This window comes from Mastigoproctus giganteus, chromosome 3 (genome assembly GCF_048544385.1).
Source record: "Mastigoproctus giganteus isolate SK-2022 chromosome 3, ASM4854438v1, whole genome shotgun sequence".
In the NCBI taxonomy this organism is placed as follows: Eukaryota; Metazoa; Arthropoda; class Arachnida; order Uropygi; family Thelyphonidae; genus Mastigoproctus; species Mastigoproctus giganteus.
In genome coordinates this window covers 7198468-7221624 of record NC_143577.1, presented here as the reverse complement: position 1 = coordinate 7221624, position 23157 = coordinate 7198468, and the positions used below count along the sequence as shown (strand labels likewise).

At 36.9% G+C, this 23157-nt stretch overlaps 1 protein-coding gene across 1 annotated transcript in view; it reads right to left on the bottom strand.

The window, feature by feature from the left end:
• Positions 1-23157, bottom strand: part of LOC150087634 (O-acyltransferase like protein-like) — a 252648-nt gene that overhangs the window by 71269 nt on the left and 158222 nt on the right. Inside the window, exons 7-8 of the mRNA XM_090369839.1 lie at positions 8121-8293; positions 7060-7150 (exon numbers count right to left, since the gene is read on the bottom strand). Coding sequence (XP_090225965.1) covers positions 7060-7150; positions 8121-8293 — 264 coding nt within the window. The remainder of the gene's footprint in view (positions 1-7059; positions 7151-8120; positions 8294-23157) is intronic.

Here is a 23157-nt window from a genome sequence, read left to right as displayed (position 1 = left end):
CTGTTTTGAGCAGCCAAGGTTTCTCAAACTGGAAGGTAGAATGCAATGTGCTATCATCAGCAAAACTATGAATAGGATTTCCGGTCAATGCAAGAAGGTCATTAATTAATATACAACAGGAAAAGAATGGGCTTAAAAACTGAACCTTGTGGAAACACCGGCATTAGTGGAGAAGCTAGAAGACAGAGAGCCATCTACTATCACCTGTAGTGAGCGTGAGCGGTCAGAGAGAAAACTGGATACCCAAGTACAAAAAACAGTTGGCAAACCATAAAATGGAAGCTTATTTAGAAGACCTTTATGCCAAACACAATCAAAAACCTTTGACATGTCAAGAGCAACTGCTTGAATTTCACAAAACTTTTCCATTGAATTTGTCCAAAGATGAAGGGTTTTGAGACAGTTTAGGGGTTGGTGGTTAATTGCTTTTTCCATTACTTTGGAAAGAGTAGAGGTGATTGCAAAGGGACGATAATTGAATGGGAGGGATTTGTTGCCTTTTTTAGGAACTGGCTGGATATGAGCAAATTTCAAGGCAGAAAGAAAAACACCTTTGGAATAAGAAAGTGAAAAAAAAGGCAACACAGAACAGGAGTAAGCTCAGGAGCACAAGTTTTGAGAACAAGTGGAGAAATACCATCAGGACCTGGAGCTTTCTTGGCATCAAGATCGTTAATTGATAAATTAACGGTAAAAGATCTCACATCCTTTTGATGAAAGACCACAGGAGGCATTGAATGGAATTTACTGGGAATGGTGGGAAGTAGTTTACCAAGATCATTAATACACATGCGTTGGAAGAAAAATAGGATGCTAGCAGGTCAGCTTGATGCTTGGCTGAAGTGACTATAGAACCATCTGGTTTAGACAGAGGTGGGAACAGAGATGGGCAAAAGTTGCTGCCAGTAGCTTTGGCAAGAGACCAAAATGCTCGGCTACCATTTGGACAAGAAGCAAGGTACATCAGATCACAACTTGGTTATTGTCTCTTCTCCAATGGAACCTTTATCTCATGGCTTTTCCCGACCTCGTGTTGTTTGGCATTACAAGAATGCAAAATGGGATGACCTGCGAGACTTCTTTTCTTCTTTTCCTTGGTCGGTTTACTGTTTCCAGACTTCTGATGTCAACGTTTGCTCAGATGGTGTCAGTGAAATTATTCTTGCAGGAATGGAATCCTTTATCCCAATGGAACCTTTATCTCATGGCTTTTCCCGACCTCGTGTTGTTTGGCATTACAAGAATGCAAAATGGGATGACCTGCGAGACTTCTTTTCTTCTTTTCCTTGGTCGGTTTACTGTTTCCAGACTTCTGATGTCAACGTTTGCTCAGAGGGTGTCAGTGAAATTATTCTTGCAGGAATGGAATCCTTTATCCCACACTCCACTTTAAAATTTCGTCCTTTATCTAAACCTTTGTTTTTAAATAAATGTGCAAGAGAAGAATGTTGCATATCGTAATTGGCTTGTTTCTAATTCTCCAGTTTCATTTTCTGCCTACACCAAAGCACACACAATTGTAAAGCAGTCATTAATCAGTCCAAACTAGAGTTTGAACAGGATAAGAGTAGAAAACTTGCTTCTTGCCCTAATGGTAGCCGAGCAATCTGGTCTCTTGCCAAAGCTATTGGCCGCAACTTTTGCCCATCTCTGCTCCCACCTCTGTCCAAACCAGATGGTTCTGTTGTCACTTCAGTCAAGGATAAAGCTGAACAGGCTAAGAGTATAAAACTTGCTTCTTGCCCTAATGGTAGCCGAGCATTCTGGTCTCTTGCCAAAGCTATTGGCCGCAACTCTTGCCCATCTCTGCTCCCAGCTTTGTCCAAACCATCTGGTTTGGACAGAGGTGGTCACTTCAGCCAAGGATAAAGCTGACCTGCTAGCATCCCATTTGTCTCCCAACTCCTGTATTAATGATCTTGGTAACACATCTCCCGCCATTCCCAACACGCTCCATTCAATGCCTCCTGTGGTCTTCTGTCAAAAATTATTTTTGACAGAAGAAACCTTCCGTCTGATCAATGATCGCCAGTATGGATTCCGTCAGTGTCGATCCACTGGTGATATTCTGGCTTATGTTACCCATTTATGGACTAATTCAATGGAAATGTTCGGTGAAACACAAGTAGTTGCTCTTGACATCTCAAAGGCTTTTGATCGTGTTTGGCATAAAGGTCTTCTAAACAAGCTTCCATCTTATGGTTTGCCAACTATTTTTAGTAATTGGTAATCCAGTTTTCTCTCTGATCGCTCACCAAGGGTGATGGTAGATGGCTGTCTGTCCTCTAACTTCTCCATTAATGCCGGTGTCCCCCCAAGGTTCAGTTCTTTCCCCCACTCTTTTCCTCTTGTATATTAATGACCTTGTTCCATTGACTAGAAATCCTATCCATAGTTTTGCCGATGATAGCACATTGCATTCCACTTTCCATTTTGAGAAACCTTGTCCTGCTCAATCAGCTTCAACTTCTCGAAAATCTGCTACCAATTCCTTAAATGCCAATCTTCAGGTAATTCTCCAGTGGGTCAAAGACAACTTAGTTGATGTCAACCCTTCTAAAACTCAGTCTTTTCTTATATCTCGCAAAAAGGATTCTTCTGCTCCTATGCTTATCTTTAGTGACACTCCAATTTCTAGGCAAAATGATATATCTCTTTTGGGGATTACCCTGACTTCTAATCTCTCTTGGAACAAGCACATTACAAATATTGCTTCTTCTGCATCTAAAAAACTTGGTTTTCTCTTTTGCTCTCGGTGTTACTTTTCTTCCAAACAGCTGCTCACTCTGTATAAATCGCAAATCCGCCCTGCCATGGAATATTGTTCTCACATCTGGGGTGGTGCCCCCAAAACCTCTCTCAGGCTTCTTGATTCCATTCAGAAGAGGGCAGTTAGGTTAATTAATGATTCATCTCTAACAGAGTTTCTCAACTCTCTTTCTCATAGATGTACTGTTTCTGCTGCATGCCTCTTCTACAGATACTTCCATGGGCACTGTTCTTCTGAACTGGCTTCTATAATTCCCGCTCTCTCTTTCAAAACAGTCCGAACACGTGCCGCCACCAGCCAACATCCATTTACTGTCCAACTTCAAACCCACAGAACCAACTTTTCATCTTCCTCATTTATTCATTCATCTGCTGTTTTCTGGAACAACCTTCCTTCATTCGTATTTGCTGAAAATTACAGTCTACAGAAGTTCAAGTCCAATGTCAACAAATACCTTCTTTCATCTTCTCAACCTCCTACCCAAGCACGGTTGTTATGTTATTTGGTTTTTAGGAGCATTAGCAACTAAGGCCATATTGCTCTGCGATGGTCATTCCCTGACCTTTCCGCATTCTCCGTGTTTGGTGGTGACGGGCTCGAACCCCGGTCTAATCAAGAAGCATGTGCTATGCACTGCTGCTCCTTCCCACCTGGCTACGGAGGCGCCCCCCAAGCACGGTACTAAGTACTATAGGTTGTAATACCTCTCGTGTTTGGGGTTCACATAAAAAAAAAAAAAAAAACTTTGGTGTAAGTAGAAAATGAACCTGGAGATTTGGACACAAGCCAATTATGATATGCAATATTCTTCTCTTGAACAGCCTTAGCACATTTATTGGAAAACCAAGGTTTGGAAAAAAGAATGAGATTTTAAGGTAGAATGCGAAATAAAAGATTCCATCTCTACACGAATAATTTCACTGACACGATCTGAGCAAATGTTGACATCAGAAGTTATGAAACAGTAGTCCAACCAAGGCAAAGAAGAAAAGAAATCATGCAGATCATCCCATTTTGCATTATTGTAAAACCAAACAACACGAGGTTGAGAATAGCCTTGAGAGAAAAGCTCCATTGGAGAAGAGACCATCACCAAGTTGTGATCTGAGGTGCCTAGAGGACCACTTTCCTCGACCGTCTATTTAAAGGGTTGTTTGTAGGAAAAAGATTAAGCATGTTGGCTATGTGGTTAGGATTGTCTGGTATTCTGGTAGGTAAATGAATAATCTATGCGAGATCATTTGTAATTGCAAAAGCATCAGCATCTCGACCAGATAAGTCCATATGACTAGAAAACGAAAGGCAGCTGGAGTTGTGAACATTAAAATCACCAAAGAAAATTACCTCACTGTTAGGAAAGTTGGACTAGAGAAAGTAAAGTTTCAAAAAGAGACCTGAGGTAGCCAAGTAGTCAGGAGGGGGAGTGCAGTAGCATGGGCTGTTTGAGTGGGCCATGGTTCAAACCTGTGACTGCTAAATACGATTAACATTTGTATTAATTGATTTTTTGTAAACTCCACCGACCTGGTGGTTGTGCGAGAGTATAAGCAAGAAATTTTTTTTTAGGAAGTCAAAGAGTTCCAAGTGATTAGTGAGTTGGGCTAACAATAGAGGCAACAGATGAATTTGAAAGAATGTGGTAGACAGATTTTAAGCCAGAGAAGATCGAAAAGAGGAGTTTCCAAATTACTAAGTCTCTGACAGGGAATATCAGAATGAGCATATGCACAAGTTCCAAATAATTTGGACAACTGAGATGAGCATGGTTGAATCAATAGATAACTGAGATTCTGTTAGAAAAAGTAAATGGGGTTTGGCAGACTGCAAGTGGAAATGGACATTGTTGAGATTAGAACTGAGACCGAGCATATTTGTGAAATGTACTAGGAAGTGTTTGGGAGGTTTAGATCTTTTTGAAGAGAAGTTTGCTCTATTAGTCTGACTTTTTTTTTTTTTTTTTTTGGTAGTTGTTGGCGCATCGGCTTCTGTGGCCATAATGCACCTCCCAAGGTTTTTGCAGTACTTTGATCCAAGCCTGAGGCGGGTTCGAACCCGCGACCTTTGGGTTGCCAGGCAGGCACTTTACCCACCCGGCTAGCCCGGTCGGCATTAGTCTGATAATTCATGATGTATTTAGTAGTAACAAAGTGGGGGCATGCTGTATGAAGTGATATTTTTGGATATGGTGTACACATGATAAGAATATCCCAGATCCTTGACATAATGTGGCCTCAACAATGCCCCCACACTACTCAGACTCCCTCCAGTCACTATCTGGCAAAGTAGTGGTAGCAAGATTATACACTAGCTGATCTGGAAGCCTCCTAGAGAGTTACCAATAGGTTCAGTCTGGTATACTAGCTAGTGGCCAGCCTGTAAACACCGTTTTAGAGCTGTACCCTCAAAATGTAAGGAAGTTTGGATCGTGCCATGGTGTTCATCATAACCTCAAAAGACATCGATCATACTGCATGCTGGAAGAGATAGGGTAGGGCTGACTGGAACTTTGCTCTGGAGAATAAACATTGGTTCCACCACTTCAAGCCTCCAATAAACAAAATGGTGGTACTGCACAGGTTGATGAGAGTCATCTACCACCTAGTATTGCCTGGTAACACAGAGGGGCAGCATTCCTCCATGTGGTGCCCACACCACATGGAGGAATCGTTGATCCCTGCTTACGTTGGGTTGCACCTGGGAGTTCATCCACAGTGTGCTAGGTGCCATATTTTAGGACTTGCACATGGGAGTTATACCCAGGTTTACTAACAGTCCCACCATCATGAAGGTGCAAGCAGAGGATTTGGTTGGCTCAGACCGACTGGACTTTGCCGAAATTAGGTCCACTTGACTTGAATGTCACCCAAATATCAGTTCCATCAGCGTTTTAAACTCCCAGGTAGCAAGCACAGCTTGGCATATCTGAGAGAATGTCTGTGGCATCCTCAAGTACCAACTTAACTTGAACTTCAACATATAATGTAATAAATAAAATGGCAGGAATTAGAAAATAGAGACATGAAACAGTTAGCAAACACTGGACTAGGAAGAGTGACAACCAAATATTTCCAAAATATAAATGTTAAAAAAATACAGTAAACTCTGTAAAATCTGGTACTTTTGAAGCTTAATTTTAACTTCAACTGGTGGATAAACTTTTGGTAACGGTTTAGTTTCTGTAATATTTTGTTAATTTAAATTCTGTAATATATTGTAAATTTAAATTTTTTAATCTTTCTTAAGTTCAAAATTTAACAAAGAATCCAAGATAACAGTTGTTACAAGATTCTGCATTCAATATGTCATCCAAGGACATCGTGACTTACACAGAAATGCCTATGGCCTTTTTCAATGAGAGTTATGAGTTTTTCACTTGTAGAGCCTGTGGCATGTATTCCATGGTTAGTCAAGTAGACAAACCAAACTCAACTAACCATTCTTTTCTTTGAACCTGATCAAATTAAAACTTGGTGCATTATTTGAAGAATTTGATCACCAAAGAAATGGGTGCTTGCTCTAGAAATAAATGTAATTGGGAGAGCATCAAGGAATTTGTGACCTGCCAAGTAATGCATCCTTAATTTGGAACCCAGAACAGAATAGTCAAGTGCATACTGCTATAGTTGAAAAAGGGTCAGTTTCATTGGGAGATGGTTATAGAAACAACAATGCAATTGTGTAATCATATAACCCTTACTCCAACATTATTTTCTTATCTCAAAAGGAAAAAATGTCTTTTTTTTTAATCCAGCTTGACCACTAGGTCAGAGGAGTTTACAACTAATCATCATGACAGCAAACACATCATTAACTGTACTTAGTGGTCATATGGGTTTGAAACACAGCCAACTCAAATGTGTGATGTGCCACTCAGTTCCTTTTTTCTTTTAGTTTCCAGTTTATTTATTATAACAGCTATCAGAGTTACTCTCAAAGTATGATGAAAAAAATGCAAAGTTCATGCTTACTGGTCTCAGCTGATTTCATATAATTTACATGTGCAATCTATTTAAATTTAAATAGATTTAAATTAGATATATTTAGGAAATCCCAATCCTATTTTCTTATTCTTATCCATACAGTTTCAGACAACAGTGAAAAATCCAAAAAGGATCTTAAAATATTGCAATTTTAGTTAAGCAAAGGAATTTATGGGAGTAAAGGTTTACATTTAGCACTGGAATTTGTATGCAATTGCATTGTTATTTCTCTAGCTCCCATCTGAACACAGATAAATTCTACTTAACAAATAATTACCTTTTCACAACATGCAATTAATGGTGACTTACCTGTGGCATTCAGATAATTTTTGATTTCATTATAAGCAGTGTCTAGAGGGCAAGAATCTGGTATACAAATTCCAACTGAAGCTGGAATAGGCTGAAACAAAGAACCATTTTAGAAAATTTAAATGAATGAATGAATGAATGAGCAAAAGCAATTTGGAGAATCTGTTAAATTATGAATAACCAAATGGAAGAATTAAGTATTCTATAATTCTTTTAAAATATGGACATGTTAATTTAATGAATCACTTTTCCACCACATAAAACCACTGTGATTCTGCATTACTTAGACTTTGTTTTAATTTTTTTTTCTTTCAGTATGGTAGGGAATATTTTACTACATTAAAAATTAATTTAACTATAATACTTATATAAAAAATTTAGTACCATTTTTCAAAGTATAAACAATCTGTTAAAAGCCTCAAAAAGTTAATTTTGCCTATATGGCTACGTGGAAAAGTGTAATCACTTAATTTTCAATTAACTACAAAAATCTATTATATTCTTTTTTTTTTTTTTTTTGTTAGTTGTTGGTGCATCGGCTTCTGTGGCCATATTGCACCTCCCACAGTTTTTGCATTTTCTACTCTGATCCAAGCCTGAGGCGGGATTCAAAACAGCGACCTTTGGGTTGCCAGCAGGCACTTTACCCACCCGGCTAGCCCGGTCGGCATTACATTCATTGATTTTCAGTTTTAACTCAACCTACTAACAAATTTTTATTAACATTTCAACTGAAATGTTAATAAAAATTTTAAAATTTTCCATTTCAGTTGAAATGTTGAATCCTTATAACTTATTTTTATGAATTGTGGGATTACTTCAGCCATGAACATTACATTTAAGCACCTACATAGTTCTGACTTGATTCAAAAAATTATTATTCCTAAAACATTTTTACTTACTAAATTAAATCATCAGAACATAATAATAACATAATACAATATAATAATATAACATAACATATTGCAAGTATTAGTGATTATAAATTATTTAGTGAAAAATGAATAAAAGTCATGAAACTTTCTGAGCTAAAATTCAAACACTTTATTAATTAAACTTACCATAAAAGATGTTTGAAGACCTATGGGAAGTGTGCAATACTGTCCATCAAAGCCATTAATGCTCTTTCCTGGGTTTTTAGGTACATGAATTTGAAGACATTCATCATAGCTACCTACCCAGAAAATATGGCCTTCCAAAACACCAGATGGGAATTTACCAGTTGCATCAAACACTGAAATAAATTACATATATAAAATCACTAGTCATCTCATCTACTGGTAGATTTTATTAAGCATAAACTGATATGTTCATTAGAACTCATTGCAAGCAATTTTGATTTCACATGTGACCAAAAAAGTGATTAAACCACCTTTTGAATTTTTTGAATTTGTCCTACAAGCATACTTGTGATGCATTTTAATTCAATCTTAAGGATATTGTCCTTGAATTTTTTTTTATTCTAACAAACCATTATGCAGCTTCATCAGAAGCCTGGGTCATTTTTTGGGGAGATTAATTTTTAATAATTGATTTAATAGCCTCTAACAAACACAAAAGACAAACTGCTCTGGACATTTGCTGTTTTTGAATAAAGCATTAGTATTAGTACTGGCAAACAATACAATGAAGCAAACTTATACAGCATTAGACAAGCGGGGGGGTGACTACTCATAACATTTGTCCATATCCACACCACAAATAATTTTTTCCACTCCTTCCTTAAATTTATTCAAAATACCCAAAATTCTAGGGTGTACAACACAAGATGGAAATTTTTGTCTCAACAATCACTTTCCTACTCTGGCTGAGAAGGAAGGAAGGAAGGTTGTTGTTGTTATTTGGTTTTTAGGAGCATTAGCAACTAAGGCCATATTGCTCCGGGATATGCGGTGGTCATTCCCTGACCTTTCCGCATCCTCCGTATTTGGTGGTGACGGGCTCGAACCCCGGTCTAATCAAGAAGCGTGTGCGACGCACTGCTGCTCCTTCCCACCTGGCTACGGAGGCGCCAAGGAAGGAAGGAAGGGGAGAGAGAGAGAGAGAGAGAGAGAGAGAGAGAGAGAGAGATTTTTTCACATCTCTATCCTGAATTTATCCTTTTCAATTTTAAATTTATGTTCCCTTATACATATCATCTGAGAAAGAGTAAAGATGCTATCAATCAGCATTTAGTTTACCTAATCCATTTAGAGCGTTAAACTGCTGTAGCAAACAGTCATCTTAAAAAAAGGGGGTTCAAGAATATTTTCTGATGCTATCACTGCCTTCATAGCATCAGCAAATATTCTTGCACCCCTTCTATTTAAAAGAAGGGGACCGGATTGGAGTTAAGAGTGTATCCCATCCCTGTAGAAACAGTCGCTCCTGTTAACAAGCACAGACCATGCTGGGAAAAATTCTACCCCATGAGCCTTGCACAATCTCTCCAGGGCCAAATCGATTGACAAGGTTCTCGTCATATATTCCCTCCTATCAAGTCTGGGCAGAATTGTAGACACTTTCAAATTTAACCCTAACTCATGACTTTTTACTTGTTTAGTAAATCTTCAGATCCAGTGGTGGCTCATGAATCTGATGTATGGGGGTGCTGCTTCTTAGAGCTACATTAAATTGCCTTGGTTATAAGACATTTAGACATAGATAGTAATAATAATAAGAAAGTTAAAAATACTACAAAACATTAACTGGACATTTACCATTAACAGACTTGAGTAATCCTGAAATTTTATTTAAAAATAAAATCCATTCTTTGGTTTTTATTTGTTGAAAACAGATTAATAACTTTTTCATTCAAATTTGGTGCACTGTTCAAATCGGCACTGCTTGCTCTGCAGTTCCATTGCCTCATTTTGTCACCTCTAAAAAATGCTTATTGACAACCTACAAACTAGGTATTGACTGAACGCCACTGGGACTAAAATGTGGAACTGCGTAGTGCACAGTTCTGCCTACGATTATACTTCAAAGTTAAAAACAATTTCTTGTTTTTATTTGCTTATTATTGAAATGATTACTGGAAATAGAGGATGAGTATACTGTATGTGGGACCTGTTAATAAAAATATTCATTGCGTTGCATTGTTCTTCACAAAATTTCATATAACTCCATTAACTGTATATTTAGATTTAAAAAGCTGGGGGTGTGCAGTTCCACAGTGCCTACTAACGAGCCGACCCTGCTCAGATCTCCTACTCTTAATATTATTAGTGCCAACTGTACAATAATATCACCTTTTGTACCCTTCAAGGACACCTCTACAACATCATCTACTTTTACCCACGGCAGGCATACCCTTGTCCAATTCAACCTATTCTTCTTACACATCATATTTCTTGTTTCCCTGACAATAACTACCTCCTATGGGAACAGCACATTCTGCTATAAGGATTGCTGCTGTGTTGCCTGATGCAAAAGTGCAAGCTATTACACACAGATGTGAGGTGCCTGAGTCGGAGTAAGTTTCTACAGAGACTTCGAAATTTGCTGAATGAAATTAAAAAAAAATGTTGATCAAAGGGGAGATCACTATCAGCAGCTACAAGATACATGGTGACAAATCCCTCCCATCCAATTATCGTCCCATTGCAATTACTTCTACTCTTTCTAAAGTAATGGAGAAATCAATTAACCGCCAACTTTTAAACTACCTAGAAACCTTCCGTCTGATCAACGATCGCCAGTGTGGATTCCGTCAGTGTCGATCCACTGGTGATATTCTGGCTTATGTTACCAATTTATGGACTAATTCATTGGAAAAGTTTGGTGAAACACAAGCATTTGCTCTTGACATCTCAAAGGCTTTCGATCATGTTTGGCATAATGGTCTTCTAAACAAGCTTCCATCTTATGGTTGGCCAACTGTTTTTTGGAACTGGTTATCCAATTTTCTCTCTGATCGCTCACTGAGGGTGATGGTAGATGGCTAGCTGTCTTCCAACTTTTCCGCTAATGCTGGTGTCCCCCAAGGTTCAGTTCTTTCCCCCACTCTTTTCCTCTTGTATATTAATGACCTTCTTCCATTGACTGGAAATCCTATCCATAGTTTTGCCGATGATAGCACATTGCATTCCACTTTCCATTTTGAGAAACCTTGTCCTGCTCAATCAGCTTCAACTTCTCGAAAATCTGCTACCAATTCCTTAAATGCCAATCTCCAAGTAATTCTCCAGTGGGGCAAAGACAACTTAGTTGATTTCAATCCTTCTAAAACTCAGTCTTGTCTTATAAACCCCTAAAAAAGGATTCTTCTGCTCCTAAGCTTATCTTTGGTGACACTCCGATTTCTAGGCAAAATGATATATCTCTTTTGGGGATTACCCTGGATTCTAATCTCTCTTGGCACAAGCACATTACAAATATTGCTTCCTCCGCATCTAAAAAACTTGGTTTTCTCTTTCGCTCTCGGCGTTACTTTTCTTCCAAACAGTTGTTCACTCTTTTCAAATCGCAAATCCGCCCTACCATGGAATATTGTTCCCACATCTGGAGTGGTGCCCCCAAAACCCTTCTCAGGCTTCTTGATTCCATTCAGAAGAGGGTAGTTAGGTTAATTATTGATTCATCTCTAACAGAGTCTCTCCACTCGCTGTCCCATAGACGTACTGTTTCTGCTGCAAGCCTTTTCTACAGATACTTCCATGGGCACTGTTCTTCTGAATTGGCTTCTATAATTCCCACTCTCTCTTTTAAAACAGTCCGAACACGTGTCGCCACCAGCCAACATCCATTTATTGTCCAACTTCAAACTCACAGAACCAACTCTTTTTAACTTTCTCGTTTATTCATTCAACTGCCGTTTTCTGGAACAACCTTCCTTCATACAAATTTCCTGAAAATTCCAGTCTACAGAAGTTCAAGTCCAATGTCAACAAATATCTTCTTTCATCTTCTCAACCTCCAACCCAAGCACAGTACTAAGTACTGTGCTTGTCAGGATCTACGCTGTCAGGATCCATCTTTTCAAACCTCGCCATTGCCGATGCAATGTCACGAAATGCCATTGCCATCTCTCTGATGATGAAGCGTTTCGGTTGCTCATTTGGTTCATCTTGAGCTTCGTCAGCATTTTCTTCTTTCACTATTGCTGCCTGCAAGTCAATAAGTTCTTCGTTAGATAATTCCTTCTCTTCTTAATCTATTAACTCCTCCACCTCTTTGGCATCAACCTCCAACTGAAATAGCTCTGCAACCTTTACAATCTTATCTGTAACCTCTTCATATGATTCGTCTTTTTCAAATCCTTCGAAGCCTTTTACGTGCCGTGTGCATATTTTCTTTCATGTGCCATTTAAACAACTTTTAGTAATTTCCTCCCAGACTTTATTAATGTTTAAGATGGCGTAATAAATGTTGTAAGATTTCCAAAAGTCTCTCAACGTAAAATTTTTCTCATCGTCTACTGCAGACAATGCCTGAGCAAACGAAGTGCGTAAATAGTATTCTTTTAAATTCGAAATAACACCCTGATCCATAGTTTGGATGAGTGAAGTCGTGTTTGGCGGTAGAAATATGACTTTCACGTTCAAATTGAAATCATCAAGATACGTAGGATGTCCAGGAGCATTATCTAATAGAAGCAAAACCTTGAAAGGAAAGTCGTTGTCTTTACAATATTTTTCAACTTCGGGGATGAAGCAGCATTTAAACCAATCCGCAATGAGAGACATTGTTATCCAAGCTCTCTGGTTCCATCGGAAATGCACGGATAGGGTGACTTTATTGATGCCCTTAAATTTTCGAGGATTTCCAGAATGGTACACAAGCAGTGGTTTTAATCTGTAATCTCCCGCTACATTAGCCCCAAGCAAGAGCATGGCCCTATCTTTTGATGCCTTGAAACCTGGCATTGTTCCTCTTTGGCAATGTATGTTCGATCCGGTATTTTTTTCCAATACAGAGCAATCTCATCAACGTTAAAAAATTGCTGCGATGAATAGCCGCCTTCATCAATAATTTTTTCCAACACATCACAAAATTTCTCTGCAGCTGCAGAATCGGCACTGGCGACTTCACCTCATACTTTAACGTTGTGGAAACCAGTGCGATGCTTGAACCTATTAAACTACCCGTTGCATTCCACGAACTTCGGTTGGGATTCGCTGTATTTATCCTTAATATCTTTATAAATACTTCTTGCCTTTGCTTAAATGGTCATTAGACTCAGGGGCACTCGCTTCTGAATCTGATTTTTCATCCATTTATTATTAACAGCTGTTCCATCTTCGATATAGCACTTGAATGTTGTTTTGTGATCACTGTTGATCTTAAGTGTGTTGATCCTTTGACATTTTCTTTTAGACGTGCGCTGTCCTTTAAAATAGCATTCACTGTTGAAGCAGCGAGACCTAATTCCCTTGCAATAGATGACAAACTTTGTCCTGCTTCATACTTCATTTTCATCTTCATTTCTAAATCAATTTTGTTTCGTTCCTAGCACTGCCAGAACTTGCACTTTTCGTTGGCCCCTTTTCCTTCACCATTGTAATAAGTAAATGGGAATGAAGAGAAGATTCCGAAAATTTATTTATGCTTTTTTACATGATTGAAAATTTTCAGTGAAATGGAACATATTTCACCATAATAGCGTAAAATCCCAAACAATTGCAGTTATCGGTATTATCGCAAATGCAATAAGATCGAGTTTATTACCCGTTTATAATTAGATGCACTAAAAGAAAAGTTCAATAAACCAAAAAATGCAAATTGTTTTTATTGTTTTATGGTCGTGCCTCCAAAAACGTGCCTTAGAAAAATATCAGAAAGGCGTTCAAAATTGATTCTTTTAAGGGGAACATATGATAACGATGAAAGGGTAGTGCAATTTCCATTATAAATATAACCTTTTAGAGAGATAAATAGCTTAGATATAGCAAACTTTTCAACTTCCAAGGACTTGAAACAAATTACAAAAAAAAAAAAAAAAAAGTGTTATTGGGTTTACAAATCGATATTTTCACGATACCTCCATTTATTCCTAAGGAATGCAAAATACGTTTCCCCGATTTTTTTTTAAGTTTGTACCTGCCGGTAAAAACTTACGTAAAGCGGTAATCAATGGACACTGCTCATCGTGGACTGATGTTATTAGTGGACTGATGTTATTAATGGACCCAACACTGCTGGCTCAGTGTTGGGTCCATTATTGTTTTCTGTATTTATAAATGATATTGATGATGGTATATCGGGCTTAATGTCCAAGTTTGCAGACGATACAAAGGTTGGCAGGGTTGTCAAGGACACTACTGACACTATGCTGCTGCAACAGGATCTGGAAAGGTTGAGCAGATGGGCTGAGAGGTGGCAAATGAAGTTTAACATTGATAAATGTAAAGTACTACACATGGGAAACAGCAACCCCAGAGCAACGTATCAACTCTGTGGTACTACACTGACAGTGGTAGAGAATGAAAGGGACTTGGGGGTGGTTGTGCAGGCAGATATGAAGTTCTCTGAGCAGTGCAGAAGGGCTGCAAGAGTAGCTCATGGAGTATTGTCAATGATATACAGGAATTTTTCCAGCAGGGATAAGGAGGTGATTATTCCATTATATAAGGCGATGGTCAGGCCACACCTAGAGTACTGTATACAGGTCTGGAGGCCTCATTTCAAGAAGGATGTAGAGCTGCTGGAACGAGTACAGAGAAGGGCAACAAGATTAGTGAATGGAACAAAGGGGTGCTCTTACGAAGAAAGGCTTAAGTTTTGCAAATTACAGTGTCTGGAGACTAGGCACCAGCGAGGTGATCTGATAGAGGTGTATAAAGCCTTGAATGGTTTAAGCATGCTCAATGCTGATGGGATTCTTCCTCTAGCTCAGAAAAATCACCTCAGAGGGCATAAATTCAAATTGAGGAAAGACAGATGTAGGATAGACGTGCGGAAATTTGCCTTTAGCCAGCGGGTGGTTGGTTGGTGGAACAGACTTCCATCCCTTGTGGTGGAGGTTGATAGCCTAAATAAGTTTAAGGCTCAGCTGGACAGGTATTTTGAACGAACAGAGGGGTGAAGTGGAAGTGGGTTTTTTTTTTTTTTTTTTTGGCTGATGCTGCATAAGCTTGCTTTCTTGCATCAAATGCCTCTACTAATGCTAATACTAATGCTAAAGCCGATTTTACGTAACTCGGGTATTCCGTAAGTCGGGGAGTTTCTGTATATAAGTTGTACGTTACATTTTATTAGGTGCCTGTTTAGGATTTCTCTTTGAGTGGGAGGAAGGAAGATCAGAGGCCATAGCAGCTCTAATCCTTATACATAGAGAAAATAATTACTTAGTTACTCAGTAAAAATGTATTTTCGTTTGACTGAGCCATATTGGAGGGAGTCCTGAAATCCTGCATCAGCACCCTGTATATGCACCTGCATATTATTATATAACGTTGCATTGGACTGCAGGGGCATATTCAGTGCTGGGCAGAAGGGGCATATGCCCCCTGTAACCAAAAATTCGAAATTAAAGAAAAAGAAGGCAGGAGGCATTCTAAAAAAAAAACAACTCAAAACCCTGGTCACCATGCCCCTTCCCTTAGGATGACACCCGGATACGCCACTGTTGGGCTGCACAAAAGAGTTAACAAAAACTGAAGAATTTTTTTTTTGCTACATTCGGACCTATATTTCTTCAGCATCAAAAAATATCACTCCAGTAAATTTTGTCACTTTCTTAAACCAGCATTATTTGATAAGAAATAGGTATATTAAAAAGATACTTAGATAGTACTTACGCCTTACAAGCGACATAATGTTTTCCTCACCACCAGCAATTGCCATGTGGTAGATATCCGATAAACAGCGGTGCGTTGCAGGGAATTCACTTATCGATGAATTAATCAGGTTGTCCTTTAAGGAAAAAAGATCCTTGTATAGTTCCTGAAGTGCTTCCAAAAGAAATTTGAAATTTCCCAAATTTGGATCCAGGGAAAGAATGGGTTCATCGGAACGAAACTCTATTGGACGCTTGGATACTTGCCTTAAGTTCAGTGGCCCATAGGGAACCAAAGCTGTATATCCGTCTAAATGAGTTCGAAGTTGCCATATAGAATCAATGGTTTTAAAGTCGTCTTGCCGTCCGTTTAGCTCAATAAATTGAAACATCAAAACCAGAAGGGAAACGAAAACAGATCCTGTTGCCATGGTCTGTTCCTTTCGCTCACAAACAGCGTTATGCGTTTAGATGTGATAGATGCAATTGCTTGTTCCCGATTAGAGAACTTTATCTTTAACGTTTGATATTTTAGAATTGCATTATCATCGAGCAACAGAATCAAAGCAATCTATGATATACTTATATATTTTGATAAGAGGGATTGTCACCGAATTTTTGTTCGATAAATAAATTTTTATTTATGCTTAGGAATGTTAACATGGGGTTAGAAGAGTTTCACAAGACAGAGGGAAAAATACTACTATATTCTATGGTATCACATGGATATTGCTATTATTAACTTTATGGATTTGCATAAGAATCAAAACAAAAATATTTTTTAAATTTTTTATTAAAGACTTTAAACTCCAGTCGAATAAATTTTGCAGCATCTTTTTCAGTCATATAAATTGCTATAGAGCTAAATTAGGAATAAGTTATGAACTGGTGTTTGTTTGTGTGTTTCATCACTTTAAATGGAATTTTTTATATTTACAGGGTGTTTCAGTTAAACGTTTCAGAACTTCTAAGAGGGGTAGGGTACATCCTGACAACTCGAAATCATATAGCAATGTGGGGTCGGAAATGCTTTCCTGAAGCGGTGTTGTACACAGAAGCACCATAAAGAAAAGAGACCGTAAGTGAGAAATCGTTTTAATAATACATGAAAAGAAGCAAAAGGTACATGGATTAAAGTAAGTGTTCGAAGTTTCTTCCACGGGCTACAATGCACGCCTCACATCTCCGACGCATGGACATCCGAACATTCTGGAATACTCCAGGCGAATTTCGAATACTTGCTGCAGAAAGATCAAGTAGATAGGTCCGGTTAGACGACACGGTAACAGGTAAGGTCCGATGAGGTGATCTCGCAGGCCAACGCACGGGACGTGGTGGTCCCGTGCGTTGGCCTGCTCGGTCACCCGACCTATCATGTCTTGATTTTTATTTCTGGGGTCATATGAAATCGCTAGTTTATGACACCCCTGTTGACAATGCTGAGGAGCTGGTTGCAAGAATCGCAGTAGCTGCCGAAGAAATTCGAAATTCGCCTGGAGTATTCCAGAATGTTCGGATGTCCATGCGTCGGAGATGTGAGGCGTGCATTGTAGCCCGTGGAAGAAACTTCGAACACTTACTTTAATCCATGTACCTTTTGCTTCTTTTCATCTATTATTAAAACGATTTCTCACTTACGGTCTCTTTTCTTTATGGTGCTTCTGTGTACAACACCGCTTCAGGAAAGCATTTCCGACCCCACATTGCTATATGATTTCGAGTTGTCAGGATGTACCCTACCCCTCTTAGAAGTTCTGAAACGTTTAACTGAAACACCCTGTATAATAAACGGTCCACCGTTTATTATATACAAAATATGTATATGTTTTGTATATAATAAACAAATGTTTATTATATACAAAACAAATAAGAAATGTATCGTTTGAAAATTTGGACACTTAATGTTATTTCAAGTGAAGTGCAACCACCAATTTCTGGTAGAGAGCCATCATATTCCAAATCAAAAAGAATGGAAAAGAATAGAAAATATCAAGAAGAATTTATGAAGTACGGGTTGACTTAGTGTTGTTGATGATGAACAACGTCCTTTGTGCGTAATATGTTACGAAACACTGGCTAACGAAAGCATGAAACGTATTAAATTAAAAAGACACTTACATATGAAACATTCAGAGATAATGAAAAATACTGAATCCTTTTCAAAAGATACACCGACGCCATACAAGGTCTGAAATCTTTCATGAAGAAACATGCTGCAGTTCCTTGTAAATCTTTAAGATCATCGTTGGAGGTTTTATATTTAATACAAAAACAATTTGAAATCATATACTATTGCTGAATCCCTTGTTATCCCTGCTGCTATAAAAATGATTTCGATTATTCATAGAGAAAAGTACAGCAACAATTTAAATACCATTCTTCTACCCAGAAACAGTCTCACAGCGTATTGCAGTTATTGCAGCTAACATAAAATTCAGTTTATTAAATCGATTGAGAGAAAATCCAATTTTTGCGATACAGTTAGATGAATTCACAGATATTTAAAACCTTGCTCAACTTATTGTATATGTCAGATGAGGGAGATACTTTGGAAGATTTTATATTTTGCAAAAGTTTGGAAGGAAGGACGATGGGCGAGAAGATTTTGATTTTATAAATTTCTTTCAAACAAACAATCTAACGTGGAACAACTGCTTTGCGATTTGTACTGATGGTGCGGCTGCATTAATGAGATAAAATAAAGGTTAAAAAGGAAAAATAGAGGAAATTGCTCAAATATAGTTTTGAATCATTGCATTGCATTACACACAGAGAAGCATTAGTAGTAAAGGAAATGCAAACTGATTTGCACGAAGTTTTGAAAGATGCGATAAGTGTGATCGACTTTATTAAAAAAGTAGAAGCTTAAATAACAGACTTCACAATGCTTTGTAATGAAATGGGATGAAACGCTTCTTTTATATACGAAAGTGAGGTGGTTTTCCAGTGGTAAAATGTTGCGAAGTCTTTTTTGACCTCAAACATGAAGTTTTATTGTTTTTATCGGATAAAAATCAGAACCTTGCTCAATTGTTTACAAATCAAAAATGGCTTGGAAAACTTAGTTCTCTTGTTAACATATATTTGAAAAACTTAATGATTTAAATTTAAGTCTTCAAGGACAGGGAACAAATATATTAATATTTGTTCCCTGTGACAACATAGAAACTTTCAAAAGGAAGCTTTTCTTAGGGAAGCTAATCTTTGAGAAAACTGGATTTGAGCATGATAATACTGAAATGTTCCCATGCTTTTCTGATTTTGTTGTAATATCGACATTTTACAATTTAGTAATATCATTGCTATCCAGCTAACAATGATAATTAAGAGTTTTTCCAAATGATTCACTGTATCTCCAAAAAAAAAAAGTTGTGTTGGATTCGTGATCCCTTTGCTTTTGATATTTCTTCATGTCCCGAAATTACCATTCAGCAAAAGGGAGATCTTATCGACTTCTCGTCTGAAGAAGCATTGCGTGCTCTTTTCAAGACTACTTGGGAAAAATTTTTGGCTTTCTCTTCGAGACGAGTATCCAGAATTATCAGCCGTCAAAATTAACAGCTATTAAAAACAAAAAAGCGTTCCAGACTTCATCCAGAAGATGACATGAGATTAGTAATTTTAAACATTGAGCCAAATATGGACAAAATATTACCGGTTATCCAGGCTCGTCCTTCTCATTAATGGTTTTGTTTTGTAATTGTTCATTTTTTATTGTTTTGTAATCTTAATTGAACAATAAGAATTTGATTTGTTGTTTTTGCTGTATTCGATTAAAATACTAAACAATTATTTTAATGAGTAAATTAAAATAGAAACAATTTTTTTTCTCAGTACTCGAATAAAATTTTCTACTACATAATTTATAAAATGCCATTTTTCTTCTTTACGTCAATTTTATATTTAATAAAGGGGGTCGCGTGCGAAATAAGTTTGCGTGTCACTGGACTAACCCATTGGACTTTAGGGTCATTTATTATTATTATTATTATTATTATTATTATTATTATTATTATTATTATTATTATTATTAGCCATTAGCCATATGGTGGAAGGAAGCCTGAGGCTTATGCTGCACAGACCAAAAAGAAGTAGAAAGGAATCACCAAGAAAGAGAAGAATGATGATATCCACTATCCAGGACAGGACCCTGGGTATCCCAAACCCATACTCACCAAATGTGGGCCCCCTGGGGTTAAAAATATTTGGGACATTTGAGACGACCTAAATACTTCACAACAGTGGTGGACAACTTTTATAAATGTCGGGCCAAATATTTTTTTTTTTATAACATTAATGAGAGTTTGATACTGTTTATCCAATTGATATCTGGATCGATATTTGTCGTACCAATGCGCAGAGTATTCTCTAAATTTAAGTCAGAAATTCCATTAATTCAAAAATATATATAATAAACGCTGCCGTTAATTATATATGTATTTTGAAAACGATTGAAGTACGGATTACACACGTTCGCGGGCCGGAGGTTGCCAACCCTGCTTTACAATATTAGCGTCATCAGAGGACTCCTTGTCAAAGGACAAGAGTATGTATGTTTAGATAATAAAAAAGTCTTTCAGGCCTTACAAAATTTTGCTAGTTTAGTTTTTAAGAAGAGGAGAGCTCTCTTTTCTGTTGCTTACAGTTCATAAATGCTGCACAAATTAAACCTCCATGCTTTAATTTGGCCTTGTTGGGGGAATTTTTATTTATTTATTTTATTTTAATTTTTTAAATATTCTTTATTTTATTTTTTATTTTTTCGGCTGGAGAGCTAGTGAGTTACTAGAGTGTGGAATGCTGGCACTAAGATAATTAGTATTGACTATGTACTTGGTGCAGGATTGCTGTTTTTCCATAAATGGAATAATGGAAAAACATTTTCCATTTCTCATTTCCATTTCCATTTCTTCTGTTTTTTTTTTTCTCTTCCCCGGGTTACTTTGGCTATGTAGAGGAGAATTTTTTTTATATATTTATTTATTTTATTTTTATTTATTTATTATTAATTTAATTTATATTTATTTATTATTAATTTAATTTTTATTTATTTATTATTAATTTAATTTTTATTTTTTATTTTATTATTTATTTATTTTATTTTTATTTAATTATTATTAACTTAATTTTTATTTATTTATTATTAATTTAATTTTTAATTTTTATTTTATTATTTATTTATTTTATTTTTATTTATTTATTATTAATTTAATTTTTATTTTTATTTTATTATTTATTTATTTTATTTATTTATTATTAATTTAATTTTTATTATATTATTTTTTATTTTATTATTATTATTTTAATTTAATTTTTATTTATTCTTTTATTATTTATTATTTTTTATTTTATTATTTTTTATTTTATTATTATTATTTAAATTTAATTTTATTTATTTATTATTTTTTTTTTTGCTGACACTCAGGTTTGGACAGCCTGAGTGCGGGATTAGTGCTAACTCGTACAGTATGAGCTATCGCAGACCCAGGTCCAAAAACACGCCTGGGATGGACACCAGGAAGCAGCAGCCCAGGTGTTGGCTGGTGGCGAGGTGGTCTTTATACAAAGTGTATTTTGGACAATAATACTAGGTAGATTTGGATGAGAATCTTTGGGGCCACCAAAGAAAGGAAACAGATGAAGATGAAGTACTAGCATCGTGTAATAATTGTGAAAGATTTTTGAATTTGATTAGTCAAAAAAATATACCGTAAATATAAACGTTTATCGACAAAAATAAAATCCAATTTTGAAAAATTCTAAATTAATAGTAAGTTACTGATGAGTTTTTATTTTTCTTTTGCTCATATGGCCCTCATACCTTCATCATTTTATATTTCGGCATTTGACAAAAATAGTAGGCCGACCTCTGCTATTGCATCATTAAACGTTATAAATACGTACAAATGTCATGAGTTAGCACATGTACTGAAGATAATATTTATCAAGATCGTTGATTAAAATTTCTCCATTGATCAAGTTTCTTTGTCATGTGACTACTTGCTTAACAAAATAATGCAATCTATGCTTTATTTTGCAATCTATGCTTTATTTTGCTTGCTTACGACCTTTGTATATACAAAGTGTGTGTGTGTGTATATATATATATATAAGTCGAATCGAAAAATGTCAAAACTTACAGAAAATATTTTCGCTATTTGTATGGAAGTTTTTACGCTGTTCACAGTTTTTTTGTTTTTTCTTATGTAAACTCCAAACACGACAGATATTAGAACCTATAGTACTTATTACCTTGGATGCGTTGGAGGTTGAGAAGCCGAAAGAAGATATCTGTTGACATTGGACTTGAACTTCTGTAGACTGTAATTTTCAGGAAATAAGTATGAAGGAAGGGTGTTCCGGAAAACGGCAGTTGAATGAATAAACAAGGAAGATGAAAAGTTGGTTCTGTGGGTTTGAAGTTAGACAGTAAATGGATGTTGGCTGGTGGCAGCACATTTTCGAACTGTTTTGTTTTGAAAGAGAGAGGGGGAATAATAGAAGCCAATTCAGAAGAACAGTGCCCATGGAAGTGTCTGTAGAAAAGGCATGCAGCAGAAACAGTACGTCTATGAGAAAACGAGTGAAGAGACTCATTTACAGAGAGTTCATTAATTAACTTAACTGCCCTCTTCTGAATGGAATCTAGAAGCCTGAGAGAGGTCTTGGGGTCACCGCCCCAAATGTGGGAACAATATTCCATGGTAGGACGGATTAGCGATTTGTACAGAGTGAACACCTGTTTGAAAGAAAAGTACCGCCGAGAGCGAAAGAGAAAGCCAAGTTTTTTAGATGCAGCGGAAACAATATTTGTAATGTACTTGTGCCAAGAGCGATTAGAAGTCAGGATAATCCCCAAAACTGATATATCATTTTGCCCAGAAATTGGAGTGTCACCAAAGTTAAGCATAGGAGCAGAAGAATCCTTTTTGCGAGATAGAAGACAAGACTGAGTTTTAGAAGGGTTGAAATCAACTAAGTTCTCTTTGCCCCACAGCAGAATTACATGGAGATCGGCATTTAGGATTGGTAGCGGATATTCGAGAAGTTCAAGACGATTGAGCAGGGCAAGGTTTCTCAAAAAAGGAAAGTGGAATGCAATGTGCTATCATCGGCAAAACTATGGATAGGATTTCCAGTCAATGGAAGAAGGTCATTAATATACAAGAGGAAAAGAGTGGGAGAAAGAACTGAACGTTGGGGGACACCAGCATTAGCGGAAAAGTTGGAAGACAGAGAGTCATCTACCATCACCCTCAGTGAGCGATCAGAGAGAAAACTGGATAACCAATTACAAAAACAGTTGGCAAACCATAAGATGGATGCTTGTTTAGGAGACCTTCATGCCAAATACGATCGAAAGCCTTTCAGATGTCAAGAGCAACTGCTTGTGTTTC